Source organism: Caenorhabditis remanei, chromosome IV, assembly GCF_010183535.1.
Source record: "Caenorhabditis remanei strain PX506 chromosome IV, whole genome shotgun sequence".
In the NCBI taxonomy this organism is placed as follows: domain Eukaryota; kingdom Metazoa; phylum Nematoda; class Chromadorea; order Rhabditida; family Rhabditidae; genus Caenorhabditis; species Caenorhabditis remanei.
Genome location: NC_071331.1, coordinates 18,738,582 through 18,750,611, shown reverse-complemented (window position 1 = coordinate 18,750,611; position 12,030 = coordinate 18,738,582). Strand labels below are relative to the sequence as shown.

Genomic DNA, 12,030 nt, shown 5'->3' with positions numbered 1-12,030 from the left:
GATAAGACTAACCTGCTTTGGGATGGATTTAAATTCGTTTGGCGCCAGGGGATACTGTAGACTAGTTACCAAAAACTCAGATAACGATTGGATTCATAACTTCTACAATACTCTGGAGATACAGTTACAATTTTTTTCAAACACGCTCTGCTAGACTACTCCTTATGAAATTTGAGAAGCCTCTTCACCACTAGAAAACATCTGTTGCTGTTCGAAAAGAGGTCCCCCCCTTGTCCAACCTGTATTTACCCGATTAAAATCTCCGTTCCGTTTAACCGGGGGCTTCTGGCTTATCCCCTCCACATACTTCTTTTGACGGTTGGATTAATTTAGTGATGGGTAAAACATGAAAAACAAAAAGAATATTCACAGAAGATGGCAGGTGGTAGATTCAGCAATTGTTTGAAAAAAGGGCGGAAATCGGAAATCAAAAAGAGAAGAGGGGGGCTTCCCGCTGTGATCACCCGCAAACATGGGAGAGGAATTGAAAGAAGATGAGGGGTGGGATGGAGAAGGAGATGAAACGGTTTAGGGAGAGAGGAATTGAGGTTGATATGAATAGAGAGGGAAACGCCTTTAGAGAGAGGTTAAATAGAGGGGAAGAGGCTGGAAATTCGATGGGGAACAGTTGGAACAACTGGATTTGCATTTAGAGGTCTGAAACGGACTGGAAGGAACTGGAAGGCACCAAAACCTTCAGGCTGGAAGTAAATTGTCGGAAATAACTAACTAGCATCTCTATGAAACCACCTAACAGGATGCAGTTGATATTTCTGAAAATTGAGAGATATAGGGGGTTTCATGGTCAAAATCGGCTAAAATCGCTTTTTGGGCATTTTAGTTTGAAAAAAACTCCCGAGAAACCGGATTTTTTACTGAAAATTATGAAAAAACTAATTTTTCATCGAAAAAAACGCTCAAAATCAACAAAAGTCCGAGAAAAATGCAAAAACTTTCAATATTGAATTTCTAGCGCTCCTCTGGCGGGATAAAATTGTTGAAACTGGCGGGAAGAGCTCAATAGTCTTTAAAACCTGTCAGAAAAGAATTGAAAGTTGGCTGGAACCTTTAGGGGTAGAATATCTTCACAAGTTACCGTGTCTTATTTACAGCAAACATCTCAAAAGACCCTCCATCCACTATAATTACCCACCACCCCAATTAGCATCAAAGCGTCAAAGAAAGTGATCCATCACACACTCTCCTCTCAACTACAACAACAACTCGATCCCGACAAAAGGTCCATGAGGTTTCAGAGATAAGTATCACGTTCTTCCCAGGAGCCAACTTCTTATCATGGTTCTCTCTGAATGGCACGTTGGAAAAGTGTCTGTCATTCGATTAGTTATTTACGATCAGTGAGTGTGTAAATGGACTAGACATAACAATAGAGGGGGACTGACAATGTTCAAGTCTTCAATATAGTGACTACCCGGATCTCGCTAACTAGACTTACATACAGTACTCCTCCATCTCTAGGATACTGTAGAAGCCAGGGATCTCTAGTCGAGTATTGCTAACTAGTCCACAGTATCCCTTATAATTAATGTTCTTGGCCTGGCGCCAGACGAGTCTAAATCCATCCCATCAAAGCAGGTCAGCCCCTTATCAAAACGACACATAAATAAGGATCAAAGCCATTTTCTCATTATCTCCGACACCTTCTCTGGTATCAGAAATCATCATTTCGTTCCGATTGAGAAAAAAAGAGGAAAGGGGGGAAGCAATTAAAATGGTCAGCAGACAGTTTAGGTATTTAGGGGAGAGGGGAATGATTGATTTCGAGAAAATGGGGGAAATTAAAGGAATAAAATTGGTGAAGAAAAAAACATCTGGAACAGATGTGGTCAGTTTAGTAGAAATTACAAGGTTATTGGGGTTAAAGAGGGGGGCGATAAACGGTTTTGAAATTAGTGTAAGGACAGGTTGAATCGGAAGTGGACACAGTATGATTCGAGGGGACCGTGATGTGAGAGCTCAGAAAGTTAGCAGGTTCCAGTTTCAGTATTTTTATTTAATATTTTCACAGCCGATTTCTAATTTCTAGAATTCGCGCTAAATTGTCTAAAATCCGCATTTTCTTTCTGAAAATCGTTCGAAAAATGCATTTTCCGCCGAAAAATTGATTTTTAGTTGATTCGAAGCCCATTTCAGCAAGTTTTTGTAGTTTTTAGTCTGAAATTGAGAGTAACATTATCACGATGCTAGGTTACTGTACATACATACGTGATAATTTTTCGGATGGCTGAAGCATGATGACAACGGATTCAGAAACGTTTGGAAGTGCATTTCACGGATTTAAAGCGGATTTCAGACATGAATTCAGCGTTTCTACTACTAAAAACTATTTTCAAAACAGAATTTCATCCTTTAGACACAGACGGCATTCTTACTCTTATGACCTAATCATTCTACCGTAACCCATCCCTTCCGACTTCATCCCCTCTCTAAATACACATAAATCAGCATGTCACCTCTCTCTTCCAACAAAAAAGCGGCAGTAGGTCAATTCCATTAGGTATCATAACAAAATTGCGTGTCTTCATCATCTCCCGATCCGAGACTAATCCTTCCCTACCGTTCCGCCGCCCGTCTTCTCCATTGTCGGCATATAAACAAATCCGTCTAGATGCAATTCAATTGCGTCACGGAAGTATGTAGTCGTAGGGGGGAAGGTGGATTAGGGATGATTTTTTCAAGGACTGTATTGGAACAAATCTACTGGGAATGTTAAAGGTATGGGAACATTGAGTGAGTGGATGGGGTGACTTGGGCGCGTCTGGAAATTCAGGCTACCATGGGAATGGCCATGAGTGTCCCCCTGAATTCTTAGCATGTTTTGTACACAAGTAGTGTCTGGCGTAACTAAGAAAAATCCAAAATTGTAGTGGCGCTCTCTGAGGTTTCGGAGAGTTACACAATTTTTTTTTTAATTTTCATAAATTTCGGTGTCTCCACTTTGAGAACTAACGTTTTGAGTTTTCAAGCTACCGTAATGGTTTTACGTTCATTCGATAGGCAATAACACTGACTTCAAAAACTTTTTTTTTGAGCAACTGCCAAAAAACATAACCTGCTGAACTGTAGTTGAAAGTGTGGAAAAGTCGTCAGAGTGAGGTTACGATAAATGCCAAATTTCGACAATCGGGGATGGAGGGAGTTTAACTTACGGCCTAAAAAGACTTTTAGCTTCCTAATGAACACGTTTCCAACTGGACTAGACTCGTGCTTGTATGTCTTTACATCTCCAGATTCCTAGTAGCTGGGGCACCTCAGCCGCGTTTTCTATGAGAAGTGGTGTCATACGTAACCCTCAATTCCCTTTTACTACCGGTTCCTACCTTCATCATCTATTTTTATGCCGTTCTGGTCATTTCTTTTCTCTCTTATCATCCCCTCCAATCTTCTATTTTTATTCTCAACCGATTCGTTCCCTCTTCTTTATGTACTTCCTTTCCAATCGCTCATTTTATGTCCGTCTGCGCAATTTCAACTAAAGAGAGACGGGCGGCTCGGGTTTCTGCTTTTTGACAACTGATGTTATCTATTTGTAATGAATGATACATGTTCCATTATGTAATTGAACACAAGAACATTAAGTCATTTGGATACGGTTTAGAGAGTACGGTAGGCGTCTCTGAAGTGGAAATGGAACTGAAGTGACTATAGAATCATTTGTGAGGTTCCCAAGACTACTGTAACAACTTATCTGATTCCCCATCAACCTTGCTCTTGAGCCCATGATATCTATCAACTTCCCAGGCGCCAAGAGATATCAAAAATTCCTTCAAATGAAAAGTTGTAAATCAAAAGAAACACGTGTAATTTGTTAGGTGGCAGCAAAAGAGGAGATAAATACTTGGTTTTTGGGAAAGTATTAGAATTTGGTGGAAATGAAAATGAAATGGATGAGAAGAAAGGGACTAGGAGGCAGAGGAAATGTGAAAAATTGCTGTGATAAGAAAAAAATGAAGAAGCTAAAAAGAGATGTTAATTAGATTAGATTATGCATAACTGGGCAATTTTCTATATAGGAAGTGGTTGGAAAATGAGTGGGTTATGTGAAAATAAAAGTTTTAGGAAAGTTGTTTCAACAAATTTAGAAGTTTAGGATCAGGAAAGAATACCAATTTCAAGAGGTGGTCCCGGTGATTCTTCAATTTTTTATTTTTTCATTTAAATTTTCATTTTTCAAATTTCAATTTCAAATTGGTTTTTCAAAAGTACATCAGTTTTATAGAATAAACTGAAAACTCCGTTTCGATTGTTGAAATTTTTTTTAAATGGTTTTGCAAAAAGGAGAGTTGTGAGCTAGAAGTGAGGAACTGCATAGGAAACAAGGATGTGCGGAACTGAAAATTCCGGAAATTACGGAAACTCGGGTTTTCAAACTTTTTCATACTCAAAATCAATAAATATGCAGCAAAAACTAGAAATTTTGTAAATTTTGGTGCCGATGTGACGTTTTGACACCATTGATTCAACACCTTTGATCGAGAAAATCTCAAAAAACCGTGGACACAACAGACACCACCCAGTAGCTCCTCCAACGATATCCTAATCCTCCCAAATAGCTTATGTCGCAATCACCATTATTCCATAACTCTCTTCCCCACCGTTTATTGGTCTCTCTCTCTCTTAAACATACAACTCTTTTGAACTATCTCTTCTTAATAGAGACACCGCCTTGACGTGTGAACTCTCTCTTCTTATGGAATGTTGACACTTCTCTGCAAGAGACACGTCAAATGTCTCATGCGAAAAAGGGAAAAGGGAAAAAGAAGCCGACTGTTTGCAAACTCACCATGGGGGTCTGAATACAGACAGAGATGTCAAGAAGAGAGTTAAAAGGTTGTGATCATGCAGATTTGAAGTGGAGGAAGGGAAATTTCAGGGTGGGATAACTCAAAAATTATCAAGAATTCTTAAATTGGGCTATGTTTTTTGAAGAAGCTTGCAACATGGCCGAGAGCTGAGATCAATTTCCAAGAGTTGTGATGTCTGGCACTCCTTAGACGTTTTTCCCATCTACAGCTTCCAAGTTTGATGATTTCCGAGGTAGTGACTGTTCACAAGTTACCGTGTCTTATTTACCGCAAACATCTCAAAAGACCCTCCATCCACAATAAGTACCCACCACCCCAATTAGCATCAAAGCGTCAAAGAAAGTGATCCATCACACACTCTCCTCTCAACTACAACAACAAATTAACCCCGACAAAAGGTCCATGAGTTTTCAGAGATAAGTATCACTTGGCTTCCCAGGAGCCAACTTCTTATCATGGTTCTCTCTGAATGGCACGTTGGAAAAATGTCTGTCATTCGATTAGTTATTTACGATCAGTGAGTGTGTAAATGGACTAGACACGACAATAGAGGGGGACTGACAATGTTCAAGTACAGATTCAGAATAGTAGTGGCTACCCGGATCTCGTTAACTAGGCCAGACTTACAGTGCTCCTTCTTCCCTTATAATTCATGTTATCGAGGGACCACCTGCAGAGGAAGTGTAGAAAATAAGAACTGACAATGTTCGGAAAACTAGAGTCGATATTTCGCTCCTGGAGTGGAAATTTCCACCGAAATTTTCAAAAATTAAGTAGCAGAATTAGCGATTTTTGATTTTTCCTGAAATTTCATCTAGTGTTTAGTCAAAAACATGTTTCCGGGGGTTTGTGCTTGAAATACTTAGTTTTCGTACAGATTCAAGATTTTTGCCTACGAAAAACTCATTTTTCCAGACAGTTTTCTCGATTTTTTTTCGAATTTTTCGGTCCAAAAAAGGTTCTTCGAGAAATTTTCTGACAAGTTTTCCTGGTACAGACCTACGGAATCTCACAAACTTACAGAATCTCACCAGCTTAACAACATTCAAAACGCGCCTAAGGTGCACCAGATGCAGTCGAACCAGACTATATTTTTTGAAGCTTCCAACCTGTACGTGCTATAAACTTTCCCATACCCTTCATACTTTTTGTTCTTTTCGTTAGTCCTCTCTGATGACCATGACTATGATTCATCTCCACATGGGAACCCGTCTCTTTTTACTTCAAAATCTCCCCCCTTTTCCAACGGTAGATTCTCTCCCAAGACAGTGCCGAAATGTCTCATTGCCATTTGAAGGAGAAGCGTCTCAAGTCAAAGGAGGGGATTGTTTAATGGGTCGGTTAGTAATCAATGAATAAATAATCAACATGATGATGGTATTTTGAGGGGAATGAATGAGGGGATGACGGTTTGAATGGAAAAAAGAGGGCATCATTATTGTGTCATCAAGAAATTTTGCTGGAGAGGGGGGAAGCAAAGAATTAAAAATGGAAAGTTAAGTGAGTCCTTAAAAATTTGAAAACACATACCCATGGTCCTTCCAAATTCAAAAAGAGAGGAGAAGGTCTATCAAAATGTAATGAATCGCATTACTACATAATGTATCAAATTAGTTATTCTTTTGTGTCGACTGGTGTGGCTCCCGGGAGCAATTATCTCATTGTTTATGCAATATTTGAAACACCGTTTAGTATTTCGATTTGTCAAACGGAATGTAAGGAGAGAGAGGGGGAGAGGGAATGGGTAATGGGGGGTTGGGAGGTAGGGAAGTGATAAAGTGGTTAAGAAAGTACAGTACACTCCTTGAATACAGTAATCCAAAAGATAATTGTTTACAGGAGTACACTGATAAGACAACGATGCTAATGAGCCACAGTAATCTACAGTACCGTGCAGCAAGATATACAGTTGAAAATCACCAACTTTGAGAGGGTGTTACGGTATTACTTATTGCTCCACAAAGTAAATTATGTATAGACCATACAGAACAATGATAGAGCTTTATTTTTGTAGTTGACAACTTTTTCGTACGGACACTCCCTTGAGAGTTATGGTCATTTTAAGACGACAGCTTAAAAATCACATTATTTTGCACTGAAATTGGCTGATTTGAAGGAGAAACTACTTTGTCGATATGTAACTTGCTAAGGACTAATCGTACAAAAAAGTTGTCAACTTCAAAAATGAAGCTCTATCATTGTTCTGTATGGTCTATGCATTATTTACTTTGTGGGACAGTTAGTTTTATCATGACACCCTCTCAAAGTTGGTCATTTTTATCGAAAAAGACCAAAGTGTGTATCCTACTGCACGGTACTGTAAGACTGATAAGACAACGATATTAGGGAGGTACTGTAATCTACGCTGTTAAGTACCTACCGTACCATTATCAACTACCACTACAGTAAGCTTTTTGCCTACAGTACCCCTTATTTAAAGGCGCATGCCCATATTGTCCTCTCCTTCAACCCTATTGCGCCAAACCACTTGTAACATTCTACAATTACGCAATTAACCTAACCTGAACCTAAGTGAATGAACACTTGATTTATCATAATTAGAGTAAAGGATTACTGTAGATCACTGGATTACTGTACCTTCTTTCTGTTCCCAACTCCCACTTCCCATCTCACTTCTCTTCTCTTCTTTTTTCACTAATTACCAACCAACTGTCACCTATTTGTGTCCCTCATTGAAGTGTCATCACTATGATAGCCTCATTCTCATAATAATTTCTTCTCTCTGTTTGACCCCTTCGTGTCGGCATCATCTAAAAGAGGGCGACATGTGTTTTCGTTTTTTTATTGACCCCCTCCCAAACAGATCAATTGGAACGAAACGAAGCGAAAAGAAAAATAAACGTTTTTCGTTAGTCGTTTAGTGTGAGAGAGAGCGGGAAGAACTAAATGAAGATTATTTCGTGAAGAAGGTGATGACAGGGACGTAAAAGTGAAAAGAGTTAGGGGGTCAGAAATAGATTAATTTCAGATTTGTCGAAAATCGGGCCGGCCCAGCCCGGATTCAAAGATGGGTACTCATTTTTTACAAAACTTTTTTTGAAATTTTTTGAATAGTCGTAGTAAAAGTGTTTAAATTATCATACATTTTAACCTTTTGATTGAATTTTATCTTTTGAGTAGAAAACTTCACTTTTTTCAAAAAAAAATTCAAAAAAATTCAAATTTTGGTTCAAAACGGCCCGGCCCGTGACAAGTCTGGCCAATTTAGATGATACTGTAGCTCACTTGAACTTGATACACAATACAGTAAAACTTTGAAAAAGGCAAACTACCATAACAATCTACATTCATTTAAGTTAATTACAATAATTGCGGAAGGTACAGTATACCTAACAAAATCAGTTGCTAAATCAGTTGTGAAATCAGTTGCTGACTCCTCTTCTTTTTAAGCAAATTTTAGAACATCAGGCCTGTCAAATTTAGTGCAAACCGCTAAAAACCACACAAATAGTATGAAAATCAAGAAAATGGTCCAATACAGTATCCCCTATCTAATTGTAAAACTACTCAAAAAAGCGCCCACGACACGCCAGATCCTTCCGTATTCACTCTTTAAAAAGATACAGATAATATGGTCCTATTGTTAAAATTGCAAGAACCGGCAGATTTGAAATTCCGGCACTCTATCCCTAACCTCCCTTAATAGCGAAAATCGCGCCCACGACACGCCAGACTCTTCCTCCTTCCCTCTTCAAAAAAAGAGACAATATGGTCCGGATGACGTCACTCCCCTCACATCCATGGAAATCATAATAATTTCCATTCGAAATGAAGTGATTTGCGCAATAACTCACCCCTCCCCTCACCTGATGATGCTGTTTGAAGTGTGTGCGAACAACTGTTGTTCTTTTTTTATAAAGAAATGAAGAAGAGTAAAAAGACAATAAAAAGAAAAAGATTTCAAGGAGGGTTCTTTGTCGGCACAAAAGTAGTGAGGGATCGGAGCTACAGTACTCTGGGTTACTGTACCTTAAGCGGTTCTTGGCGGCAAAAAGTCCCTCAAAAAGACACAAAAAACATCTAGGATTGGATGCAATTAAAACTTTCCAATTAAAATCCAAAATTAACGATCTGTGTGATTTAATTGCCTCAGAAAAAAGAAAACTTTTCAACTGTTTCAAAAAGAATAAGAGATTTTCTTTTTGAATATAAAAAGAAGATAGAGAGGGGGGAATCTGATCTATATCTTCAACCCTAAGTTGCGGCTATTAATTATTTGTCACACCTCTCTCTCAGTGTTTATAAGGAGGAAGTTTTATCGAGATTTTCGAGAGAGAGAGAGACTGGTTTTAGGTTTTGTTATTGAAATGGTTTGAGGGGTGATGAGGAAATTAGGTTTTTGAACTTTCTAATTGAAATTTTGAAACAAAAGAGGAAATTCACGGAGAAAAAGATACATAAAGTACCGTGCAAAAGTATACGAACTTTGACCGTATTCAGTTGAAATTGAACAACTTTGAGAGTGTGTCATGGTAGTTCTGATTGTCTCTACTAGTAGGTTTTTAATTAATTATACTGATTAAAAGTAGAGCTTCATTTTTGTAGTTGACTACTTTTTGTACGGACACTCCCAAGAGAGTTATGGTCATTTTAAGGTGACAGCTCAAAAATCACTCAATTTTGCACTGAGAGTGGACGATTTGAGAGAGAAATTACTTTATCGATATGTAACTTGCTAGGGAGTGCCCGTACAAAAAAGTTATCAGCTACAAAAATGAAGTTCTACCTTTGTTCTGTATAATTCATTAAAAATCTACTTGATGGTACAATCAGTCACTCTTAAAGTTGGACAATTTCAACTGAAAACGGCCAAAGTTTACAAGTTTTTGGACGGTACTGTACATAGTTCTTTGAAACCCAAATTTCGTTTCTACCTTGATGTCTGTTTGTGTTCCGGTATGTCTGGGATCTGAAGTAATATTGGAATAGCTGACGAGCGAAGGAGTACTGATGGAGTGCATATGTCCAATTTGTGAGACAAGAAGTGCCGAAAATCAAAATTGTTCCGACTGAAACCAGCACAAATTTACAGAACATACTACGGTACAATCCTGAATCCATTAATTGTCGGTTGTTTGAACATCAGCCAACCGAAAATCACTACCACTCACAACACGCTGCCAATATTTTTCATTAGACTTATCAGTAGTCCAAACTTTGGCCTTGTTTTTCTCGCTAAATATATTTGGAAATCAGCGTCTTTTCAGCTTTTCAATGATATAGGTCGCGTTTCATATCTCCAGACTGACTCCATGACCTGCCCTAGTAAGTCACCCCAGACTCCAATTGAGTTTGTGAATTGAATATATTTTCAGTCAACTTGATAAAATATTTTTATACCCTTTCGTCCGAGAAGAATCCTCTCATCACCACGTCCAGTTTGAAACTTTCTTTCTCCTCTCCTCCCTCTCTAATTTTGAATAACTAATTAGTTTTCAATTAAGACCCCTCTTTCCCCCGTCTTCAGTTATCCTCTCTAGTTTCATTTACATAATCGCTAGTTTATGATCATCGCAACATCACTCTCTCTCTTTTCTTCGCTTAATTGGTTTCAAGATTTATGGGAAAACCCTATGGTAAAGTTGATGAAAGCAAGGAAGTAGGGATAGTTGGGGGGAAATCGCAACAACTGGGGGATATCTGGATAAACTGGCGTATGAAGTACAGTGGAAAATACAAAATTACCGTAAATACTGTATAATAACGGCACCTGTATTATAGCCGCACCCCTATTTGCTGTGAATTCATAAATATGATAATCCTGAGATTGTTTCTTGATTAAGATTGAAATCAACGTAAATAATAACCTCTACATTAATAAATAGAACGTTCAGAAAAGTTTTTCGTTTTAATTTTTATGAATGGCATGCCGTTATAATACAGTTTTTACGGTATGTTATGCCTTTAGGGCTTCTTATCTCACGAACATGCTACTGAAATATCCAGTCAAAACTATAGTCAACTATAAAAAGTATCAGCGTAAAATTCCTCATGACAACTTTTAAAGACGTGTCCCTCCATGGTCCACTTCTTGATCTCTCCCATGTTTCATTTCCTCCCATCACTTCTCCAAAGGGAGCGATTAACGATTAGAAACAATCGTTAATCGCTCCCTCGCTACTGGCTAATCTACTCCTCTCCGATATTATCAAAGTCAGGAACTGGACCTGTTTCGTATGTGGTGAGTTCTGGAAAAGGGAGGCGGAACGTGCGCAGTAATAGACAGTCCATAGCTATTGAAATGAATACTCAGGCATCTGAATAGAGATACATACAGACACATTGACTCAGTTCTTGTCACAGAGGAACTAGATTAGTTCTAGAGCATTCTGACAGACAGATACACAAATAGACACGTTGGCTCGTTGTCTCTTCCCAAAGCCTTATTGTATTTCTTACATTTTCAGCCCCAAGCACTCAGAAACTCTCATCTTCTGACAGGCATCAAGACCTTCAAGTTACTCCATCTCCAAAGGAACAATCACTTCAATGTGGTAAGCTTTTAGAAATGTGTCACTTTTCTTACATATAAATTTTTCATTTTTAGAACACCAGAGTCCCCGCATACTTCAGCAATCACTCAGATTACAACAAGAGAATTTGTACCTATCAAGATGACTATATTGATGAGTTAAGGTTTTTTCTTTTTCCCTGAATCACTCGTGATCCCTTTGACGATGTAGCTGATGTGTTAGTTGTTTCTTTGTCAAATATGTATTTATGTAGTATTTTCAGCCTTTTGAAAAAAAAACAATCTAAATATTAGCCCCATTTTTCCATTATCATGTTTCAGTGGACAACTGTCTTTCATTGTTCGTATGGAGTCGGTCGCGCGATGACTTTTATTGGAATGAATTTGATTGCTGAATCTGTGAAAAAGGATTTCGAAGTGACAATTGGTGACGAGTGAAACAAATTCAGAATATCCGTCAATCGTATTGGCTTCAGATGGCTATAAGTTCATGCACGACTATAAATTGGATGGTTTGAAATAGGAATTCAAGGATATGAATGTGACAATGCATGAGATGGATTCGATGGATGAGAGAGGAGAGAGCTTGTAAAATACTATAACTTTCGAGAATTGAGATATTCTCTATTGTGAATGTTTTCCCCCCAATGGCAACTGTTTATTTTCAATAAAAACGTTTATTGATAGATCTCTAGTTCAGCATCTGAAAGT

At 38.3% G+C, this 12,030-nt stretch overlaps 1 protein-coding gene across 1 annotated transcript; it reads left to right on the top strand.

The window, feature by feature from the left end:
• Positions 1 to 10,407: 10,407 nt before the first annotated feature.
• Positions 10,408 to 11,757, top strand: GCK72_015167 (uncharacterized protein; the record flags this gene model as incomplete). The annotated part of the gene is made up of 3 exons (XM_003094572.2): positions 10,408 to 10,446; positions 11,255 to 11,341; positions 11,641 to 11,757. 3 exons carry the CDS (start codon positions 10,408 to 10,410, stop codon positions 11,755 to 11,757), a joined length of 243 nt encoding a protein of 80 aa, XP_003094620.2.
• Positions 11,758 to 12,030: the final 273 nt, after the last annotated feature.